This window comes from Ixodes scapularis, unplaced genomic scaffold, assembly GCF_016920785.2.
Source record: "Ixodes scapularis isolate PalLabHiFi unplaced genomic scaffold, ASM1692078v2 PGA_scaffold10__122_contigs__length_95168666, whole genome shotgun sequence".
In the NCBI taxonomy this organism is placed as follows: Eukaryota; Metazoa; Arthropoda; class Arachnida; order Ixodida; family Ixodidae; genus Ixodes; species Ixodes scapularis.
The window spans coordinates 33,330,485-33,355,504 of NW_024609836.1; the positions used below are offsets into that span (position 1 = coordinate 33,330,485).

The 25,020-nt window shown below is 43.6% G+C and overlaps 1 protein-coding gene across 1 annotated transcript in view; it reads right to left on the bottom strand.

The window, feature by feature from the left end:
* Positions 1–11,969: 11,969 nt before the first annotated feature.
* LOC121834759 (arylsulfatase B-like) overlaps positions 11,970–25,020 on the bottom strand; it is a 35,775-nt gene continuing 22,724 nt past the window's right edge. Inside the window, exons 4-8 of the mRNA XM_042288520.1 lie at positions 21,205–21,315; positions 20,960–21,091; positions 20,577–20,703; positions 19,887–20,180; positions 11,970–12,469 (exon numbers count right to left, since the gene is read on the bottom strand). Coding sequence (XP_042144454.1) covers positions 11,970–12,469; positions 19,887–20,180; positions 20,577–20,703; positions 20,960–21,091; positions 21,205–21,315 — 1,164 coding nt within the window. The remainder of the gene's footprint in view (positions 12,470–19,886; positions 20,181–20,576; positions 20,704–20,959; positions 21,092–21,204; positions 21,316–25,020) is intronic.

The window sequence follows — 25,020 nt, forward strand, 5'->3', positions numbered from 1 at the left end:
CTCATAACATCGTCGGCGCTCGGACATAAGGTGAAATGAAGTATAGCTTGCTTCAATTCTTCCTTTTTTTCCTAATTTTAAACTAGGGCATCCTGCTCGTCTGTCTATTTGTGGGCGGTACTTCCACCTCGCAAGAACGTCCTCTCTTCTCTGGTTAAGGTCACAGATGGTGAAGTAACACACATCTCCCCTTTCTCTTCTATGTTTAAAGCTTCTATCAACTCACGTGCAAACCGGTTTCGATGGTGCCTCATGATGTTAACTTTGTCTAAGTAGTCACGACAATGTAGGGCTAGGTGACCTGTTGCCTTCAAGTTCTTCGAACTATTGGCATGCTCCCCAGTCATATCAATTATACACCGCCCGGTCTGTCCGACGTAAAAGCAGCCGCATGTCAGGGGTTTGTGGTGTATAACTAGGGTTTGGGGTTTTCGATTTAAACCAATAAAAACCGATAAAAGTACGCCGAACCAATTTTCCTAAATTCGGTTTTTACCGAAAAAGTTCAGTTTCTTTAGGTTCGGCATTTTCGATTTAAACTAATAAAAAACGATAAAAGTACGTCAAATCCATTTTTTTAAAATTCAGTTTTAACTGGAAAAGGTCACTTTGACCTTTCTTTGTACAGCAGAGCCATGGCGAAAAAGTGGAACGTTAGTGCCTCTCGAAATGTGTAACAATGTATGGGATGCACCTATGTCATCATGACGTTTTTGTTTAATGTGCACATCATCGATTGGAACGTGATGTCCGAAATTCCCCATGAGTTCGCCATGTACGAGCGTGTTTCCAAACTCGTTGTAAGGAGGACTGACTTGATGCAAGCTCTGCATGTTGTGTTGGGCTTCAATACGTCGCAGCGTGTCTCATTTGGTGGTCGCAATTGGTTGATTGGCCGATTTTGGCTCAGGCAGCGATCCATCTCATCAGTCTGCCAGTGCCCAGTGTCAGCGTTGAGAGGGCTCTCGAAGCTTAGGGTCACATCAACAGGAAAGAAAGAGTGCAGACCAACGAGGAGAACGTGAGAAAGTAATTCTGTGTACTATAATAAGATCACGTAATCCTGATGTACAGTAGATGAAGTTCCTTGTTTTTTGGGCACAGGCTTCATATCTATGACTTGTCTTTTCTTCTGTTGTTTTGTTTTTTTTGTTTCTTTTACAGTTGCACACATTTGCGAAATAAAGTGTTAATATCTTTTTCAATGCATCTGTGCCATTATTCTTTGAGAGATCACAAATATCAGAGCTACTTGGATCAACTGATCCGGTGTCCGTTGGTGTTTATTTCATATTCACCGAAAAAAGTCGATAATCTTTTGTTGGCATAAATATACGGCGAAAAAAAACGGAAACTGAATTTTAAAATAAACACCAAAAAAGTTCACCGAATTTCGAAAAATAGAAACCGAAAACGCGGAACCCTATATATAACCTCCTTGTCGCACTGGCCATAAACGGTCTTGTGATTGGTGCCACACCCCTTGCTGTTGCTGGTTTGCCCCTGATTGACCTTGCGGCACAACGAGTAGGCCTTATTGGGCGCCGAACACAGCACTTGTACCTCGTGCCGATTTGCCATCTTCTTTAACCTATGAATTTATGGGACCATGAATATATGGGACAACAGCTTGAAGCCGTTGTCCAAGTAGCGCTTGTAAGGAGCATAGCTGCCAAAGTAGCACATGAAAGATGCCCGCAGGTCAGTGATGAAGGGATTCAGGTTTTTGTAAACCTTAAACATCAAGCCCTCTCATGTCTGAGCTTTGGACCTACCATACAAGAACTGAGAAGCAAGGACCTTAAGCTTTGCCTTTCCGATAAGGAAGGAAGTTTTGTAGTTGTTGACTCAGGGGCTTTTGGAGAAAAAGCCCTTCAAGCCATGAACAGGAATTTTGTCCCGGTTGACATCAATAGAACAAAAGCAACAAAAAGAGACATTCTCACGATATTAGAGAGAAACCATCAGGGTGGTTTGTGCTCCAAGATCAAGGCAGACAGGATTGACCAGTTAACGGTGTTCTTCTCAGCCAAAACGCACAAAGAGGGACCTCCGTTCCGGCCAATTATTTCGGAGAGGAACACGTGGCAAGCTTGCGTGTCCAAATTTCTTTCCGAAAAGATCAACTTTGTTTCAATGCAAGACCCTTTCCGGATTTCCAATGCTGAAAATGTGGTATATTTTCTTAAAGAAAAAGGGAACATCATTGTGTCTGGGTTTTCCATGGACGTTCAAGACATGTTCTACTCCATTCCTCATGCACGTCTACTACAAGTTCTTCGGTCAAACATAGAAGACCAAGGCCTCACATCATTCCAGAATGCGGTAGGGATGCAAGTGAATACCTTCTTAGAACATTTGCGCTATTACCTATCAGCCACGGTCGTGGCCTACCAAGACCGCCACTATGTGCAGAGCGTGCGGAGCGTGCGGGCGTGCCGTGCCATCCAAGAAAGCATTAAAGGGATACTCAACGAAATTTGAAATATTCCCGTCGTGTTCAAAAATATGTTGAATATGATCCATAATATCCGTAAATGAAAATCGCACGTTTGTATTTTGGCCCCGTGTGGCTGTATTTTTCTTTATAAATGGCCCACTCTGGCAAGCGCTCGGAGAAGGCCCAGTGGAGACCACGTGACATCCAACGCAATCGTGACGTAGGTCGTCTCAGGACGAGCACAAAGCTACGGCGAGGCTGACGTCGAGAGGATGGCCTAGTCGTTCCAGCCACCGAAGCGGCTGCTTTGGTACGAATTTTGAGTGACGGGTTAATCTTCCGTAATCTTGTAGGGGGAAAATATCGACTTCTGCAACACACGAAAGGCATTCTCGGGAAGAGAGGAGTTCCTCCTGCCCCTCTTCTCTCGTCGTGGCCGGAGGCGAGACAACCTCCGTCACTAGCTGTCGAGGTTCCTAGACGGGCATCACAAGGGAGGTGTTAGCGACATCCACCAGGTGCTCTTTGCTAATCGTTCGATTCGTTTTAAAATTTCTTTTCGTGATTTTTTTAACAAGATATTGGTATGTTCGATGTGATGCTGCTCCTTTGAACACATATAGACCAAAAAATGAGCGCCGAAATTTCGTTGTAGTATCCCTTTAAAGATTCGAGAATCACGTCGATATTTAGGTATGTAGATGATTTTTTTTTTCATTTTATGCGCTACAGAAGTGGACGATCATATCGACGGGTACCTCAACAACACCCTTCAGCAGTCGTGCATGGGGCTCACTTTCACGCATGAGCTTCCAGTCAGAAAGACCATCAAGCTTGTTGATTTGGTTTTGAAGTTCAGAGCAGATCATGTTTGCTGGAGATACCAAGCCCGTTCAGGCAAAGGGTTTCTCCCCTTCTCGTCTCAGCATTCAAAAACTGTTAAGCAGGCAGTGACTGTCACAGCCCTGTTTTCTAGCCTGAACAAATCATGTGAGCATCACATCTCCCGAAGTTTGAGTTACAAATATCCAGACTCGAGGACGCGGGCTACCCACGACGTCTAATTGCCTCCGTGTGCGAAAGAATTCGCCGCACCATCAAGACGACATGCGGACGCAACGACCATTCCACACAGCAAAAGAAGACAAAACCGTTTGTGGTTGTTCTATATATTCATGGGATTACACATAGGTTAAAAAAGAGGGCAAAACGGCACGAGGTACAAGTGCTGTGTTCGGCGCCCAATAAGACCTATTCGTTGTGCCGCAAGGTTAATCAGGGGAAAACCAGCAACAGCAAGGGGTGTGGCACCAATCACAGGACCGTTTATGCCCAGTGCCACAAGGAGGTTATATACCACATACCCATGACATGCGGCCGCTGTTACATCGGACAGACCGGGTGGTGTATAAATGATAGGACCCGGGAACATGCTCATAATTTGAAGAACTTGACGGCAGCAGGTATTTTAGCCCTACATTGCCATGACTGCAAGTGAAAGGCAAACTTAGACAAAGTTACCGTCATTGGGGCACCATCGAAACCGGTTTCCACGTGAGGTTTTAGAAGCTTTAAACATTGAAGAGAAAGGGGACATGTGTGTTACTTCACCATCTGTGACCTTAACCAGAGAAGAGAGGACGTTCTTGCGAGGTGGAGGTACCGCCCACAAGTAGACAGACGAGCAGGATGCCCTAGTTTGAGAATGAGGGAAAAAAGAAAGAAATGAAGCAAGCTAGGTTTGATTGGTCCTAGCCTGTTGATAAAGGTGAAGTGTTTCATTAAACAGAGTTGGTAGTTCAGCGGTTGAATGCATCTCTCTTGTTCTTCTCACATTTGTATGCTTGGTTCTCCTCTAAATTTATACTCTTTTCTTTCCGAAATGATAACGCTGTCTCACAGGCCGTAGTTTTTTTGTTAAGTTGTGCGCGATAGTTTTTGAATATTGATAGATAATTCTGGTCTCTTGACTCTGCGAATTTACCATTTAAGACGTTTTTGTGTTAATTTTACAAAGAAGCTCTGGAGTTATCCAAGGCTTTCTTATGCGTTTATTTGTTTGTATAAGTGTGAAATGAAAGTATGTTTTATACAAACTTAGAAATAATTCAATAAAAGTGTTTTAAGCACCGTCGGCACTAATTTCGCACAGTATACCATTCCAGCTTGCCTTTGAGACAGCGATATCGAAGGCGTCTAGTCGATCTAAAGTTTTCTTTCTGAACCAGTGTCCGCTTCGTTTTGCAGATCTTTTTCGAGACGTTTTTAAGAGAAATAAATATAGGGAGGTGGTCATTCAGGTCGCAACCAATGACACCGGCCTTTATATATTCAACAGAGCTATTCAAAATGAACAAATCTATTAGCGTTTCAGATAAAAGAGTAACCCCTGTAGGTTTATTGATACCATTTGCACAGCCATTTGCACTGATTAGCAATTCTAAAGTCCTTTTAACAGTGGTATCAGCACTCATATCGATATTAAAATCCCTACCACGCATGACAACGCACTTTTTTTTTATTATCAAAAACCAAAAATATCCCTCCAATTAAAAAAAAGGAAACGACTTAACGTTGCCGTTTGGTGGTCTGTAAACCGCTGCAAAAATTACACAGCATTTCGTAATTCGGAGTGATAACACTGTAATTACTTTCTAATTCTCAACGAACATACTTTGTCAGTATCGCTAAACCACCACCGCGTTTTTCTGTACGATTTATGTAAAAAGAACGGTACGAAGGCAGTCTTAGTACATCAGTTTCTTCGGTGTACCACGTTTCAGTAAGCATCATTACTTCAAAATTAAAACCAAATTCGGCAAAAAGCAAATTGAGTTCGACAGCTTTGTTTTTTGCCGACCTAACATTTAAATGAAAGCACGTCATACATGAAATGTAGTCCGCACTAAGACTACTTTTTTTGTTTTGTGGTAGCACAAGGACTTCATTTGCCATTAAAAATCAAGAGAACATACGTATATAGTGTCAGTGCCCACCCTCGGATACTCAGTCTCTCCTCTCCAACAAATGGCATGGCATTTCCTTTTTCACAATTGCGAACTCAATGTAATCACTTTCCAAAAAATGCAAGGAGCATATAAACCGGGTAGCGTCCGCTTTCCGAGGTGGCCGTAGATATTCTACAGGAATTGCAGCCAGCCATTGGTCCCGGTCCCGTTGGTCTTTCGGAAACTTGTGCAGACTTCTGCCGCACAATGCCACTTTTTTCGAAACAAGAGATGTGAGGCAGCGCTTCACACAACATCTTGGGGGTATTCTTTTTGGAGTCGATCACGGAAATTCACCACGGGCACTCACTACTAATTGCCAACACTTAAGTGTACAAAACAACTCATCATGAAGTACAGAACAACGAGCGGAACAAACATAACTGCAAAGGAATCGCACGGCAAACAGTTCTCGCCACGCATGTCGTCTGCTGCACAAAAAAAAAAAAAGAAACCCTTAGGGTCGGGTGTAGTTACGTGACTTCCGCCACTCTCTCTCCCCTTTCCACTTTTCCGACCCCCTTTAACGGGTTTCAGTTCCGGTTTCGGGCAGTTGCGTTCTTTTGGCTTTATTGATATTGAATATTATATATATTAAATATATTTTCAGACGTTTCAATATATTAAATATTGAAACGTCTGCTAAATGTATTATATACGCGGATGATACCAGCATATGTTTTTCTGATTCTAGGGAAGGGGTGCTCACTTTCAAAGCGAATTATTTTTAAATTAATTAAAATCGTGGGTAGTTATGAATTCCCTTGTTATTAACACATCCAAAACAAAGGCAGTTTTATTTCAGTGTCCAGGACCACGCATTAGGCTGTCGCGCGATTTGTTTTTGGGGGATTGTGCGATAGAGTGCGTCGATAGTATAAAGACGTTGGGAGTAATATTTTCTTGTCACATGTCCTGGAATAATCATGTTGCCTATATTCATAAAAAGCTATGCAATGTTGTCGGAATACTGAATAAATTCAGGCACATACTTCCGGTAAATATTAAAAAGCTAATTTACAATGCTCTGTTTTACCCTGTGCTCTGCTACTCCCACCTGGTATGGGGTTCGACTACAAAGGGCAACATTAACAAATTACGCCTATTACAGAAAAAGGCACTCAGGATAATCGAAAATGTTCCGCGTGACTATCATTCCCTTGCTCTTTTCGAAAAACATAAAGTCATTGATATAACCAATTTGTATGCACATAGACTGATAGCTAATTATCAACGATCCGTAAGAGAAAATAATGTCATTTCTTTAGATCTTGGTAATCTAGAAGCAAACGAGTCTGTATATCCATCGCGACGTAGGCCCCCCTGGCGTATTCCCTTTTCAAGGACAAATTTTGGTCTACAAAGATATCGCCACCAGTTACCACTTTTATTAAACACCCTGTTTTCCCGTGATATTGAGATGCACTCCATTAGTCATTGTTCAATTCAAGAAGCTTTATAATAAATAACCACCACTTTTTTGTATACTGTTGATTGCGAAGTTGATTTTTTTGTTTTTCTCGTGTTTATCCTCTGTATATGTGTATGCCTATGTATGTGTGCACATATTCGTTCTTTTTGTCTGTATGTGCCGGTGCCGCTCTTACCTTGTTCTGGGGCGCTGGGACTGGTCAAGCTGCAGACCTGCAGCTTTTTTTCCAGCGCCCCTGTCACAAATGTACCGTTTGTGGCAAAAATAAACGGATCTGAATTTGAATTTGAATTTAATAAAAATACACGTGACACTGTTGCAAATATTAATTGGGTAGTCTTCCGACATCATAATAAATCGCCTGACAAAAAAGGAAAGCAATTTTTTAGAGGGTGTCAGTGACCCTCTAAAGCGGCTCATGGCCCTTTGGTCAAGAAGGGTGCTTGCGTTCCCGAATCCTGAATTTGTTGGAGTGTTGGTCACAGTCAAAAAATGTGTAGACATGACTTTCCCTTATTTATACAAAAGTGGCGTGTTGAGAAAAATGGTGTCTAATTTTACCGTCTTTGGAAAAGCGTCCACTTCTTGCGTGTTTTGCAAATGACGAGCACGCGAGCAAATGTGCCGGTCTAGACGTTTAGAAGTTTAGAAGACTCTTGCTAGTAAATTCAGGAAAGATTGGAACCGACAAAGTAACTTATAAAAAGGACAAAAAAAAAACACTCAGAGGCAAGTCATTACATCCGAAGGTGCTACGCCTTTAATACATTTTGTCGCAGACCGGTTTTGCTTTTAGTGGCCATGCCGTCGTTTGTGAGGCAGTGCTCTTCAGTTTGTTATCTCAGTTTGGTGTTTGGTGATATGGACATAAGGAACGGTCACCAAATAAAAGTTACTTTTTTAAGCTTCTAAACAAAGCGCAGTTATAAAGCAAGGTGATTTGCTTCAAATGAAATTATCTGTGTTTTAATAAACCAGGCATTTTTTTTAAATTTAACATACTGTGCAGTTTTCGCAAAAAACTAACATCATATCCTAAGGTAAAAGAGGACACCCACTAGTAAAATACATATAAAAATACTTACCCAGAGAAACGTTAAAAATTAGGGGAGGATGGAGTGGAATTAATAGACAGTTTTAACACTATATTTTGTGTAGTTTAATGAGCGCTTAGAAACAGGTCTCATGATCCTAAAAAAGGCATGAAACAACCTACACATCAGCCGAACAGTACTTCAAAGAGCGCCATTCTAGGAATGTAATATATATATATATATATATATATTGCGAGATCACCAACGTGTCCCATTCCACCCTTCCTCCAGGAAAGAATTAGACACATGAAAGATTGAGCCAAAAATTGTAGTAGTGAGTATTATGAGGAGACGGGTCGTCATCAGAAAAGAAACCCGATTGCAGCCGCATTTTTTTTTCTTCCGATTGCTCGTGGTTTTGAACCGGGAATTAAGAATCGTAAACATTTTACACAAAACAATTAATTGCGAGACTGAATGCAATATGAAATAAATTTAGGTGGTACACCATAATTGCAGATTAACCTTGGTGTTGATACACTGGTCAGAGCACACTTGTTTATAATGTCACATGCGTCGCCGATCGAGCGCGTGCGTGGCCGAGTGATTAGCGAGCTTTTCAGTCGCGCGAAGGATCCGGGTTCGATTCCAGGGAGTGGAATGTTCCTTTATTTATTCTTTCTACTTGGCGTTCTCATAAGTTCGAGACCCTTCTCGTGCGATCCAGCTACAAATGTTCTACAAGCCGAATGTACCAGAGACGCACGCGGGCACAAAAGGTGCTCCGCGTGGCGAGCCTGAGTCAGTCTCGGCCCAGCGTCCGATTCTGTTGTTACGCCGACTTCGGCGCCCGCGACGCTTTGTTCTTACCTTCTGTTCCCTTCTTGTTTTGGGCACAAGTTCGCTTCATTAAACGTTTAGTTTACGTTTTCGTCGCCTCATCAATTGTCAATCGTGACAAAAAGTGAAAGCCGTTTACATCTTCCTGTAACGTCGAATTGGAGCGTAGCTCTTGAGGAGGAGGAGGGAAGGGTACTGAGGGGAGGGTAGACCCCTCCTCCTCCTCCCCTCATTCTTTAATATGCTCCGGGGGGTCACCTGACCTCGGGGGAGGGGGTCACGTGACTTCCCGGGGTGTCACGTGACTTCGGGGGAGGGGGTCACGTGACCTCGGGGAGGGGGCCACGTGACCTTGGGGGTCACGTGACCTTGAGGTGACCTTGGGAGAGGTCACATGACCTTGGGGGTCACGTGACCTTGGGGGCAAGTTACATGACCTGTGGGGTCACGTGAGCTTGGGGTGACCTTGGTTACGCCGACGGCGACGGCGACGCCGCTTAAGCCGGAAACGGGCCCCTAAGAGCTGCGCTCTAATAAAGAGAGGAATGCGACGCTATTTCATTCCTTCCACCACTTACTAGCCATTCCTCCCAAACTGCTTTGCACATGGTAAGTTACCAATTATGGCAACACGTGAGATGTTAAGGTTAAAATAACGGTGGTTAAAAGCAATCTATAAACAAATATCTTAAATATTTGTTTACTACAGACTTTTGCCATACCGTTTTAGCTCAAGAATCGAGCAAAACTTATGCGTGCTACTTACTTTTGACTGCCGAAGCGGCAACCACAGACTCAAATCGTGTACATTACGCCAAGCAGGTACGCCATTAAAGTTGCGAGCACCACTACCACGGCATCATCGGTCGAGCAGTTCGTCAACGTCGTGGCACTATGCACTAAAAAATATGTGTACCGTCCCCCTCCTCCTACCATCGCATTCTTCCCAGAAAAAGGTCACATAAATATATGGGTTGTGTAAAAGGCAAATAATGTTATTTGAATTGGAAAATGTCGTAAACAATTATCACTAATTGTGACCCTATGTTGACTTTTGTCGCACAGAAAAGCTGGTCGCGGGACGTTTCCAAGGGTGAGGAAGCCGGAAGCTGACAAAGCCTTGCCGATAGCAAAGACGTGGCGAGACGGCATCACAGATCTGGCGATAACTGCGACTTAAGACAGAACGAAGTCTTAAAGAAATATAACTGTATAACGAAACAAATGATGAGGTTTGAAGTCCCAAGCAAATGACAAGACCAAAGGGCTTGCCTCCTGCCCAGCAATGCAATATGCATGGGGAAAGTGAGCATTGCGTTTCGATTCACCCAACTCTGTCCAAAAAAAAAAACTATTTGGGCAGAAAATTTACTCATGTTTAGCACTGACTGGCCGTTATTTTTTATTCAAACTGATAAAACGGGCTGTTTGTATAAAGCAAACCTGGGCCCGTTTGCTCGAAGCACTAACAGCGGCTAAAGTTAGCCGCAGTACCTAGGAGAGGGACTTTGAGATCACGTGACTGGCTCGGTAGGGATACAGGGAAACATGGCGGTGCCCCAGTGAGTGAGCGCCGGTCGCTTTGGAACTAATATGTCGTTGTGGTTGCAATATCGGGCGCGTTAGTCAGCAACGAATGGTGCAGGAGGCTTTCGCTTTGCCTTACCTCACTTAAACTGCAAAGCATGGGCAATGACATCGCCGCATTTTTTAGATAGTGTTTCGATTCTGGGCACTCCTAAGCCCAAATGAACGCGATAATTGGCGGCATAGCAATACCTTTGGAAAGCGTATTGTTGATAGCACGCAAAAGCAGACGGCGTCCCAACAGACCTTTTTTCTAAATTATCCAAGCACCGAGGTGCATGCTACGACTGTAGTTACACGCGTCGCACGTGCTGGCGTCTGCAGTAGCAACGGTTCTAAAGCAAAAAGTACAAAACAAATTTTGCCTTGCACGCGCGTTCGTTAAAGCCTTATTTATGATTTTTTACTTCAAATCTTTTATAAGAGGAAGGCCAGCGCGCGTGAACCGTAGATTTACACTTCCAGCATTCTCCTCGCGATGCATGAATAATTTAGAAAAAAAAGTCTGTCGGGACCACTGATCAGTGATGAGGAGCTGTTGTGCACGGTATTGTGGAAATCGTCTAAGGACGAAAAAAATACGTACCTTCTCCCCATCTTCCGTCGCTAGTGGACGCTGGATTAAGCTCGTTCCTAAAACGCGAGAGGAAAAGACGCTGATCCAGAGGCACGAACAGCTTCACGCACATTGCACTCGCTGAACACATACACACGGCGTCGGTTCTTAGTCGGTATCCAAGCGTGCGAAGGCACAGAGACACGGCACTTCGGCTTGCCAAGGAAGCTTTGAACACGCCGCCAGCCCTTCCTTTCGACGCGTTGTGCCTTTTTCCTGCGACACTGCACTTTCGTAAAATTTTTCACGTGTTCACAACGGCAAGTCTCAACAATACACAGAGTCTTCAAAAAACTTCTTCGGCGAATGACGACGAACGAGTAGAAAACGTGTCGTCAGCACGCTGGAAAACCGCAGCAAAGGCTAGCAAAAACGGCAAATCGTATCCCAAGCGAGTGAGGCCCGGTGGCTTCACTTGCGCTGCACCGAACAAGTGGGGAAGCGCGATCCAGCAATTGTCATTGAGATCAGTGGTCGGGACGCTGTCTGCTTTTGTGTGCTATCAACAATCCGCTTTCCAAAGACGTTGCCATGCCGACAATTATCGCGTTCATTTAGGCTTAGGAATGCCCAGAATCGAAACACTATCTAAAAAATGCGGCGATATCATTGCCCATGCCTTGCGGTTTAAGTGAGGTAAGGCAAAGCGAAATCCTCCTGCATTATTCATTGCTGACTAACGCGCCCGATATTGCAGCTGCAACGACACATTAGTTCCAAAGCGACCGGCGCTCACTCACTGGCGCACCGCCATGTTTCCCCGCATCCCTACCGAGCCAGTCACGTGATCTCAAAATCCCTCTCCTAGGTACTGCGGCTAACTTTAGCCGCGGTTAGCGCTTCGAGCAAACGGGCCCTGGTGTCCATTTATTCTACATCTTTCCCGTTTTTAAGAGAGCAGCCCAAGGATTTCAAACTACCGTTTCCTCCGAAAAGTTGTAATGTAATGTGTGTTGTGAAGAAAAGCAACAAATATAATTCAGTCAACAATCCCCCCCCCCCCCCCCCATTTTTATGAACCATTTTTTACTCCGAGTACTATTGTCACTCTATAACTATAAAGCTTACTTACCAGTTCTGGCTTCTTTACCAAATTGTTCGTTTCGCAGGGATCTTCCTTTATGTTAAACAAGTAGAATCTCCCCTGATGAATGTCCACAGTTGAGGTTTTGTTACCGCAGTCAATTTTGGCGTCTCTTCTCCAGTTTTCACGATACTTCAGATGCTTCCGTTTATAAAAGGCTCTCAACGCGTTGGCAGCCATGGAGTTATTCATCAATATGTCAAGGTCATCGTACGGGCGCTTGCCTCCAACACTCTCAAATCTCTGGTCAAATAGGCTTTCGTTGTATGTTCCGTCAATCAGTTTGTAATCGCCATCCCGAATAGCAGAGTAGTTTAATCTGCCATTGATGTTGTGCACCACAGCTGTACGCCTGGATTCAGTTCCTGTACGTAATGCACCCCACATATCGACTCCATCAATACTTCCGAGGTCGTACACATTTCCTCCTGAAAGAAGCAATTCCCATGGAAGCTGCAATCAGACACCCAGTGTTGTACAATCGCCGCTAAAGGAGATCATCATAAGTCATCCACGAAATTGGGACGGAACTGGAACGCGGGGTTGCATTGTCACGAACGTACCAAAATAGAGAGCGGTTCTACCGTTCCCCAATTTTGGCATCAGGAGAGCTGCGGCAGGCAGTGATCGATCTAAACCATAAAAAAAAGACACCTTGCGCGCACTTATGCACGGTCGGTGAAAGCCTGCAAAAGTGTAGAGGTGTTTTAAAAGCACGCCTGGAAAGCGGCTGTTGTCGGCTGCCCTTCCCAGTACTACAAAAATGGCTACCGCAAGGCAATCTGGTTCTCGGGGTGTTGCCTTACTAACAGCGGTAGGAGTTAGTATTGGAAACACAAATGAAGTCCCATTTGGATGTTTCTGAGGATGCCTTACCGCGCTGTCATTGGAACTTCTGTTCTTGAGTGAATATTTGAAAAGATCATTGATTATTCTTAATTAATTAGTTAATTGGGAAAATACAAAAAGAAATGCTTGACTTGCTTTAAACAATTAAGAATTTTATTCGTTTGGTTTAGTCTTCATAAAATACACCAAAATGTCTCCTACATGAATTCCACTGAGTGAAAAGAACACATTGCAAACATTGTACAGCACACAGACTGAAGGCAAATCTCCTTCAACGTGCCTTTCCGCAATGCAGCAGCTACCGCTGCCAATCACAGGACACTTTGTGCGGTCGTTTACAATTTTTTGTGCTAAATGTTTAGTCCCGACCGTACCACGACGGCGGCGCCTATACATTTACTACAAAATATGTTATAATTTTGGGCCTAGTTCGGGGAGTGCCTCTAGCAAGAAAACTTGTCTTTATTTTCCGTAGCGCTTCGGCTTCGCGTCATTACGATATTTCACATTTCTTGCGGCCGCAGGATGGCAAAATTTTATTGGTACATGTATATGTGTGATTGAATATAACAAGAACAAAAAAGCTAAAATAAAGGTATTCTTAACGTTTTCATATGACACTAAAAGCGTGATCTGAAATTTATCTTTAAAATATGTTTAGTTTTTTTCCGACTCCCTCTCAATTATCGCGGCACTGGACGCCATCTTTGAGGGCGTTTAGTGACGCCCTGAAGTTTCGTATATCGCATACGCTGCAGATTTCTGGTCTTGTGTTCGCCAGCTCAATCTGTGCTCCACGTGACGGCCAACGCTCCCGCTAGTAATGCAGAGCTGTAGCGTACGGTCTACGAAAGGTCTGTTCGTTGCCCTAAGTAGGACAAAACTGGTCGCGCAACGGTATGTCGAGCACTACACTTCGGGAATGAGTTCGTGTTTTTAGGCCGTTACAAGAAACATGACCATTTATTCCAAGCCCTTTCAAAAGACAGAATACGCGTACTTGCTTTCAGGTAATTCCAAAGCAAATAAGAAATGATCAAAGTTTTTCAAGCGCTTGTGTTAGCCAGCCATTCGTGACGACAGCTTAGACTGGCAGTTTTGGCGAGAGGGGCCGCGACGTTGCAAATAACACGGTACAAAAAATGTGGGGTATAGTATTGAACTATTTATTTTTGTTAGAGCAATAAATAAAACCCCTAAACACACCAAGTCTGTTCATAAGAAGTTTTAGCATAGCGTTACCGCGCGCTACCGTTGGCTACCGTGAGCACGGCAACGCTCCTGGCGCGCGCTCAAAATGGTCCTTCAAAGGCTCAGTGCGAGCTTTCTATTGTAATGCTACACCGCATGATAGCCTGCGGTAACAAACTTCCTATCAAATAACCATAGAGCAGTTGGATCACTTGTTGCAACACACTAAAATCGAGACGGTGAGCAGCGAGTTGCGAGCCTGTGGCACGAAGACATCAATGCTGTGAACACTGCTCTTGACGGTCACCTTGCGCGGCTCCCTTTTTTGGAGCACTAATTGCCAGGCAAAGCGCAAAGACGATATTTCCATTACCCTCAAAAATAATCTGCCACGAACAGTGACGGGGACGGTTCCTATAACGCGCTCGCCCACCACAAAGCTTCGCACGTTGAGGTTTCTGCAACGTTTGAATATCAACATGCTCGTTTTCCTAACGCGCAACAACAGTTCAAAGCAAGGGCACGCTCACTAAAAAGTACATTTCCGGAAGAAATAAACTGTGATATCGACAAACAACAATGACATCGTTCAAAACTTGGGCGCGGAATTTAAACGTCGGAAATGAATAGGTATAGGACACCTAAATCTTACACTTAAGGCCCGTTCACACAGTTGAGTTCGGAGCGACCACTACGCTTACGAACGAATGCAACCGGTTGGAACGACGAGTTATCGTAGCAACGAAGCGCCAAACGGTCGTTTCGTTCGTGTTCGTTCGCAACGCAAGGAGTTGAGCCGGGCTGAACTTTTTCGTTACGTTCGGGAACGACGGGAGCGACAGACCAATCACAGGTCGAGGAGCTCGGTCGCGCATGTTGCATGCCGGTCGTTCAGGCTCCTACTATTTGCAAACATGGCGTCGGTGGTGATCGTCGACATGGACGGCGTGGTAAACGCTCATCGTTCCCCGTAAAAGCGCTATCCTTGACTGTGAATTTTCGTCGTGTGTCGTTATGATAACCCAGCACGTACTAGTAGGGAAGATCCACCTTCTTGTGCGGCGACCTCGTGGTGGCACTCTCAAGACAGCAGAAACGCCTGTGCCGTCGTGTTTGTTTACTTCGACTACAGTAGTGCTTTCTTAGCATTTGTGTCCTCAAACATCACCCGGATTTATTTTTTGGCGCATTCCTTGCGTGTGCTCAAGTTCAAGGTATTACTAGTGCGTACCGTACAAAGGATGCGAATTTTTTACTCGTTTTCATCGCCCGAAAAAGGTGATTAGGGTTAGCAATCCTGAAAGCTCGCATCGTCTGTCATTTTGTATTTCTATGTTGCTATATCATTGCTAAGATTACATCGTCTTTTATAATCGTAGAAAAGGCGTGTGGCGAGATTTGTACGGTTGGCAAAGTCGTGCATTAAAGTCGTGATCGTGCAAGACGGCGTACTGCATCTTTTTCTTTTTTTAATGCACTACCCTGCAAGCGTATCCTAAAAAAAAAGAGTAATAAAGCTTGAGGTCATAGAAGACGGTCTGTCTATTTTCTGTTACGCAAGTGAGTGGCAGCGCGTCTCCTTCTTTTTGGAGGCACCGCTGAAACAGCTGACGCCAACGGAGAGGCGGTCGCCGTGCTGCCGACCCGCTGCGCTTGTTGCAGTGGTAGCAGGAGTGTACGCGCGGCGCAGAGCGATCGTTCCGGTCGCTCTGGTCACAACGGACGCAGTCGCGGATAACGGGTTCGTTTTAGATGTCTGAACCAGCCTTTACACAGATATTGTAGGCGCACAGCAGATCTTTGTGACTGTACGCCGTGGCCGAAACCTCGGGCTGCTCCGGTGAGGACCCCGCCACCCCCGCTACCCCGCGTCTGGCACGAAACCGTCCTCCATGTTTGTAAGCGTAGCTGGGTTGCTTCCTATTGGCTAGGAGCAAGAGCTGAAGCTCGTTTCTTATTGGCTGTTGATTCGTGTGGTTGCATGTGGTTGCATGTGTGTGTACACGTCGCGCACAGTTGTCGTTGAAGTCGCAGCGGTTGCATTCGTTCGTAAGTATAGTGGTCGCTCCGAACGCAAATGTGTGAACGGGCCTTTACAGGAGAGAAGTTTACCGAGAATGGGCTGTCCCTTAAATACTTGCTACATAAATTGTTGCCCCTGAGACGTCTCAGGTACCTTCTGTAGACGACGAAGGCATCCAGAATGAATGAAATATGCCGTCTGCAGGTTTGAATTGTTTCCGTGTACGAGTTTGATTGGGTATTTATTGGGTGTACATCTAAAAAGTGAAAGCCGTTTACAACTCCCTGTAACACCGAATTAGAGCGCAGCTCTTGAGGAAGAGGGAAGGGTACTGGGGGGTGAAGTGACCTGGGGGGGGGTCACGTGACCTTGGGGGGTCACGTGACGACGCCGATGATGTCATCAGTGACGTCTCTGATGACGTCATCAGTGACGATGACGATGCGGACTCCGATGACGTCATCAGCGATGATGACGACGACGATGCGGATGTCGGTGACGTCATCAGTGACGTCACTGATGACGTCATCTGTGATGATGACGATGACGATGCGGATGCCCCCGAAGTCACGTGACACCCCCAGGGTCACGTGACCCCGCCGAGGTCACGTGACCTCCCCGATGACGTCATCGTCACTGATGACGTCACCGGCATCCGCATCGTCATCGTCATCGTCACTGATGACGTCATCAGTGACGTCACTGATGACCTCACCGGCATCCGCATCGTCATCGTCATCATCACTGATGACGTCATCAGTGACGATGACGTCATCAGTGACGATGACGTCATCAGTGACGATGACGTCATCGGGGAGGTCACGTGACCTGGGGGTGTCACGTGACTTCGGGGTGGGGGGGGGGTCACGTGACCTGGGGGGGTCACGTGACCTCGGGGGGTCACGTGACTTCAGGGGGGGTCACGTGACCTTGGGGGTCACGTGACCTTGGGATGACTTTGGGGGCCACGTGACCTTGGGATGACCTTGGTTACGCCGACGCCGACGGCGACGCCGACGCCGCTCAAGCCGGGAACGGGCCCCTAAGAGCTGCGCTCTAAAAGACCTTTTCTGGTATATAAAAACTATTTGCGTTTGCGTTAGATACAGGATATTGTCTGGCTAAAATCATAACACGTGTGGAGACCTGCGAAAATACACCGAGAGAAGTATCTGTTTAGAGCATGTTATCAAAGCTGCGTCAGGCCATTTTTTTTTTTTTTTTTTAGTTTGCAGTTGTTCTGTATTGAGACAAAGGAGTAATAATTTTTACTCCAACATGATTTGTTCGAAACCCCAAACTTCGTGTTCGACGCTCCCAATCTGGGTGTGCGTCGTACCTGATTGTAACCATCACACTGAGAAAAACATCTTGCTAACACTTCCCAGCGCACAAAAAAGACATACTATAAAAATACATAGACAGAAAGAAATAAATTTCACGCAGCGCTGCGTGAGAATTGTTTCTTTGTGTTTATGTATTTTTATAGTGTGCTGTTTTTGTGCGCTATGAAGTGCTAGCTTGATTCACCAGCTCGCCCAAGCTAAAGTATTGACCCAAAAAAATCTAGCTGACTTTCTTTCTCTCTCTCTCTTTATATATATATATATATATATATATATATATATATATATATATATATTGTTAGGAAGGTGACGACGACGACAGGATAGTGGCGCGCGCGACCATCTCGCGCCAGGACCCACGGGCCGGCTCGGCCTCTATAAATCGTGTGTTTGCTCTCTCATCGTGTACTGTCCTGACCTTTCTTCTGTGAAAGCGACAATCATGCGGTTTGTGCAGGCGATTTATATGGCCAGGGGAACACAGTATAGGGAGATAGTCGCATTTCTCAGTCGGCTAATTAAGTCAAATTTGTTGATTCACATTTTATTAGTGTAATTAGACATATGGTTCCAATTAGGAACTTGCTGAGATCTCATCGAAAACCACTAAATCAACTTTTTTAGAATGATATACCGCCTTGGCAGTATTTTACGGCGTTCTGCAAAAACGCTCGATTTGGACACGTTCCTAGATTTCGGTTTCTTATCGGAGCGCCTCCTATCGACCGCGGTCCCGCTCCCCGGTGGTGGGGGCGCGAAGCCACCCCCTCGCCTCCCTCGTAGAACAGAAGGAAGTAGGGCACGCATGTGTTGCACATCTCAGCCGCTGGGGAGCAGGACCGCGGGCGCGTAGATGTGCTCCGATAAGAAACCGAAATCTAGAAACGCGACCAAATGAAGCGTTTTTACAGAGCGCCGTAAAATGCTGCCCCGGCGTTATATCATTCTAAAAAGCGTTGATTTAGTGGTTTTCGATGATGCTCAGCAAGTTTCTTATTGGAACTATATGTCCATTTGCAGTAATTAAAAATTTAAATAACAAATTTACTTAATTAACCCACTAATAGTTGCGATTATCACCCTATACTATGTCCTCTTGGCCGTATAAATCTCATGCATAAACCGCATAAGTGTAGCTGTCACGTTTTTTTTAAAACAAATCTGAAAGAATAAGTAAAAACACCCTGTATATATATATATATATATATATATATATATTAGAGACAGTTCCTTTGATAAAATAAATCTGATTTCAAGAAGTCGTGTTCCGTCACGACTTCTTGAAACGTGTACTGACGTGCACTTCGATGCTGAAACATTTCACGTCGTCGTCTTACGGAATTGGGCTTAACAATGTTTTCACCATTCCTAAATGTTGCGAAATAATCTCCAGGCTGGCGTTCGTGAGCTGACGTACCTCGAGCGGCGTTTAAAGCTGTGCACGGGCACTACAGAAATCCCATAATAAGTTTACCCCAAAAGTAGAAGTTTCGTCTCTCGTTATAAACCTAATTTAACAGTCGCGTACTCCCTCCGAAAGAACCACATAACCTACGAAGACATCGTGCCGTCCGCTAGCAAGGCAAACCCGGCTGTGAGACTTTATTACGGGCGTTTATTATCGCTTTATGGCACTGAGACGACAGAAAAGGTCTTGATAATGAGGTATTGAGAAGACAAAATGCTTGCAATACATTATTTACTATATATAAGGCAAATTCTGAACTCACGTCGAGCCCCCAATCATTTGTCTATAACAACAACCCTAGCAACGGTTGTTCGTGAGCGCAGTGCCATGTCCTCCAGTCATCAATAACGGGGTAAATTACCATAAGCATTTTGTAAAGTTCTAAATCTCGATTAGAAGTTGTAAACACTTTTTAAAAAGTCGAACTTTGTCAAAATTTGCGAAAAGTTCAAAGGATTGTCAACCAGTCGATTTCATACCTCAGTTCGAAAATGTTCGTAACATCTCTAATTTCGTGATGATGTAGCAACTCTGATTACCTGATCACAAAATTCACGTGACCCCTCCATGCACTGGGGTAACTTCTTTTGGCAACAACAGTACATAGCATTTGTAAGGACACTCGTCTAATCTATCTCGATGTCGCTGTGGTAGCATAAGACTAGAGAGCGAGACGCCCAGTTTTGAATCCCTGTCGAGAAACAAAGCATTTTCTGTATACATTGCTTCGTTTTATTTTATTTTCGTAGCAACGTTTTGTAAACACTCAATTTAGAAACCAGACTTGAAACATAATGTAAGCTCAAATCATTCAATTCGATATATGCATTTTTTGAAGAACCAAACAGCAAATATTTCATTTATGACTCATATTACAAACACTCAAGTTACTATGTAGTATGTACAAATTAGAAACCTAAGGAAACCAATGTAGATTTATGTTACATCCCGAATTCATAAATACTCACCCGCTGCAGAGTATAATGTCGGAAGCCAATCGGTAATGTGCATTAGTTGGCTGGAAACCCGCCTTGAGTTGTTGAGAAGAGGACTCCATATAAAAGCAGTGCCCCTAACACCACCTTCATACAGGGTGAACTTGGCTCCTCTAAGGGGCCAGTTATAGCCTCGATTTGACTGCAATCCCCAGGGTAAAGCTCCGTTGTCCGTACAGAACACGATAATCGTGTTGTTTAACATGTCCGCTTTTTGCAGGGCATCCACAACGCGACCCACAGATTGATCCAGTGCGTCCACCATACCTTAGAAGCATAAAAGACGTGAAATATTGTGAACATTTTGGGCCTCATTTTTTTATCATGCAAATGTACCACGATTATTCTTATAAAACTAATACATACATGAAAGTAGCATACATGAAAGTAGCATAATTAACATTGCATTTCCATGCCTTCTGCACAAGATAAACTGACTGCGAAGTTAACACAGCAGTTTGAACTAGTTGGTTTTCCATCTCACGACTTATACGCTGTGAAGTCGTAAGATGTCTGTGCAGAAGATACGGTCGGGTGAATGTAAATGTATTCTACATCAGTTTTGAATGAACCACGAAAATAGTTATACAAACTTTTACATGTACGTCCATAAAATGAAACATTAATGAGCGCACGCGTGAGAATGCGATGTTTTATACGAACCTGCATATAATGTTCTGTTTTCCTCTTTAATGTAAGAAAAATTCCTAACGCCCTTTTCTGGAACTTGGAGAATCGTGGGCCCACCACTCCCGTGAGGTGCTTGATGAGTTAGGAGCAAGAACAATGGCTGAAATTGCAGAACAAATTCAATAAATATTGTTCTAATTGTTGTAATTAGAAGCCTAAAGAAACATAACATATATGATAGATTTCTCATACATCGATGCATCGTTATTATTTGGATGTCAATAAAACAATAGTAGATACGATCGATGTGGCGTATATTCTTGCGGTACACCTATCATTAAAGGTGTACCACAGGCCACGACCTGTCTAAACTGAAATCTTTATTTTTATGTATTAGTATATTGTGCGTTCCTCACCGTTGATTTATTATGACGCTGAATTAGTTCTATGGTCTTTTGCGTGTAGTAATGTGTCGAGTATTGTTTTTTTTCTTTGTCGACCCAGTAAATGTTGTCACCATTCCAAAAATCATGTCCCGTATGATTATCCTAGAAGAAATAAAAGCAAAGTGTTAGTTCTCATACGTTAAATTGTTTACACGGTATGCTCAAAAGAAATGGCAATAATTGATTGTATTTTTAAACGTTTTATATGAACATACAAGAGTGAAGTTCTGGGTGTAATAGTCCAGTGAGGGGCCGTGGAATCCAAGAAATGTGTCAAATCCACGGTTTACGGGTACATACTTGCTATCATAGTAGCCAAGATGCCACTGCAACGAAATGTTTAATGTAAGAATTATTTCAGTATTTGATAGACATGTGCCGCACGACATGACATATCTCAAAAGCGGTGGTGAAGCGCTATTTTAAGCTGGAATACTTTGAAATTTCCTGAATTTTTTTAATATACTGGAGCCTTCACATGGCGCTCAAAGCATAATACGAACAAAACAAAAAAACAACACAAAAGTGTCGTATGAGATTTTATAAGTCAGTCCAATGTCACATTCAAAACCATTTAAATCTATGATGGTTGATGGATATCAGATAGAGTGACATTCTTAGAACAAACAATAGTTCACAATTATTTTCATATTTTTTCCTTGAACTCCTAAACGTTAAAAATACAACTTCTGTGCAATGATATGCACAAGCGTTTGGCGCCAATGGGGCCCCCATACATTAAAACTGGAATACCTTCAAAAACTTCTAAATACGAAGAAGTCCCGATGTTTTGTTTCCGTTATTCGTTTCGTGCGAGAAATCCCAAATGATATTTAAAATAGCCTTTGAAAGAAACTTCAAATTGTAACATTTTCATTAGTCGCAAAAAAATTACTCGCATACAAGGCCTAAATAAAATTTTGGAAGCCACATAAAGCGTCTGTACGAAGCTATAATTTTGGGATATAAGTTGCTCGTGTATATTTCGGCTTATTCGCAGAGCAGGAATTAATTTTTGTTAAACGAAATAATATATTTTAATAATGTAATAGTAATATGAATTTATTTTGCGTTCTCTTAACACCATCAGTTTTAAACGAGTGTTTTGTTTTAAAAACCTCTGCAACATTAAAAAAAGCCTGAATGCATCACACTTCAAAACAGCCCGGCATCAGAAGCGCACATGTTACATGAGAAAAATCCACGTGTCAGCTCAGTACGGCGTCTAAAAAACAAACCCATGAAATAACTCTTATTTATCTGAAGTGTAACGTATCTCAAACGGGATTCTGTTTCATTCGTAACCAATATTGAGCTTACGGAGCGCAAAAAACAAGAAATATGTTTATTACATGTCTTATGCCACTACCATAGAGTTATTACAATAAACGCTGGAGGCTTAGCTGGCGCTAGTGTCTACGGGACTTCCGGTTGCAAATTGAAGCAGACAGCATGCAATCCACATTTCCAGCCTCCGGAAAATAACATGAATAACTTTTCTCATTTCGGCTGTACCAGATAGTATGTACCTTCATTGGTATTGTGAAAGTGTAATTGATTTAGTTACAGCATTTTTCTGTACCACTGAACAATGTTAAACTTCGCTCTATTTCAGGCCCAAATCTCTGTTTCAAGGAAGGCATGTGAAAGCGAGCGATGATTCTAAGCAAAATAACGGTCCAAATGAATGTAGAGTGTGTTAAAGGTTTGCTAGCATTTCGGTGGTGCTTATATATTGCTAATATGCCCGTCCTGTCATTGGATGAAAATGACCCCGTCGTCCATCTTTACGATCGGTTAAAGAAACATTCGAATGCAAAAAATAAAGCACGTAAGCTACGAAAGGTCAGTCTTAATATTTATTTCCTATCTCGGGCAGTTTTTATCGGGCACCTGCTCTCTGGCTCCCCCTATGTGCAAAGATTTGGAGCGGCAGGTGATGATTTGAACCCAGAACAATCATCTTCGCACATATTCATGAGCAGAAAGAGTAAAGCGTGCACAAGAAGTTACTTATCTAGTGTTACTGCGTAGTTCTTGCCGTCTCTCTTGGTTTTCCACATATCCTTCGTTCGTTTGGCACGTATATCCCCCATGCTGGAAAGCGTCGACGCGTTGTTCGCGCTAACAGTGTCCGACAGTGCACATAAATACACGTACGAAGCGGTTTTAGCACCGTTTTTCATGCCACGAATTTCAAATAAAAACGCCGTAACTGACCAATTATTTCGTCTGCGTGACTGAGAAATGTTCCAATGTGCCTAGTACGTAAAAATTATTCGTGATGTTTACTCTGATAATCAAGCGCAGAGAGAAAATGCACTCACTTTTTCCCATAGAAATGCATTGCCGGAAGTCAATTTCTGACTGCTTGCTGTCTGCTTCAATATGTAACAGCAGACTAGCGCCACCTGAGCCTCTAGCGTTTATTGTAATAACTCTATGGCCACTACTACTAACCTGCTTAATTTTAAACCTACTAGGTTAAGAATATTCAAATTATCTACCTGTATTTCTTATACATACATTTATTTTTAAATTTAGAAAGAGGAAAATAACCTGCCTAAAATACATCACGGTTTGATCGAGGGGTAAATATAGCCAGTTCAATGCTACTGACGAACTGGGATCACTAAAGTACATCACGCGTTATAGCGATTTAAAGACCTGTCGCTGAAGATTTGATAGGTATCTGTATGGTTGCGTAAAAAATTAGAAATTAAAGGAAAACCAACCAATTCCTTAAAACCACTGGCCCAACGTTTCAAACACGACTTGGTTCCTCTTCAGGGTCGGCTATACTTCTTTGAAGTGCAGCAACTTCTTCAATGCTGGTGGTAATATTTTCCTTTTCTTCGTTATGTGACGTAGAGCGTTTATGCATTGGGATGGTAGAGTGCCAAGGAAACTATTGTAGTTGCCCGGTGTATTTTGAATGTTCCAATAGTCAATAGAAAGTATCTACCGGAGGTTATTCTCGACGCTAAGGATGCACCTGTTCTTGAAGTCTTTTCACGAAGTCGGTGTCTGCAGGAACGGATTTGCGCCAGGTTTCTACAGACTGTCTGAAAATTCATAAGTTAAACGTTTCTCTGAGGCCCTTAGAAGACTTCTCGACCTCGCTGCTTCTAGAGCTATCCAACTACCTGCATCGCACAATTTCTCCTCTCGCTGGACAAACAAAAAACTATGTACGTAACGCCGCCACTTTGTGGAACTTGTTTCGCAAAGAAAAGTCAACGCTGAAAATACCCTCGTGCCTTTCGACGTGGTCTCTCTTTTCACAGGCGTTCCTGTTCATCTGAAAATTGACACGTCCAGAACTGCCCTGCAGTGAGATAAGAACCGGAACGGAGAGAGCAAAACTATGTGTGGATGAACTGTGCCGACTCCTCGAATTATGCCTCAACAGTACGTACAGTACTAAAGTTTTAAAAGACAACACTTCAAGCTGAGAAGCGGAACCGCCTATGGGCACATCTACTCCCTTTACAATGGCAGACATATCCAGGAAAGACATCGAAAGGCCCAGCAGTCCTTTTCTGCAAGCCCTAGAGTGCTCCTCCTCTGCGACAATGACTGCTTTTGTGTTTTAAAGAAGTCGCAAATAAACAGCTTTCTCGCAAACCTCGACTCTATCGAGCCCGCCTTTTACTTTACCGTGGAATAGGAGAACAGGAACAAACTGCCTTTCCTCGATACAAAGATACGAAGAACTCAATATTTGTGTATACCGGAAGTCAACGTACACACGACGTTACCTCCGGTTTGACGCAAGCAATCTGACGAGTCACGAAGCATCGGTGGTATCGACACTCCTCTCCAATGCGATGGGTATCTGCTTATCCGAGATAGACAAAAAAAACGTGATAAAAAAATGGTCATGGCAGATTTAATGCTGGCTCCCAAATTCAGTGGAGCGTTGACACAGCGCTGTCCACGTGTTCAGTACCTTATTGTCTGCCACAAGCAACATTTTTGATGGTGCGAAACAAATTCGGTGAATGCTGTCGTCAGCACGCGCTTAGCGA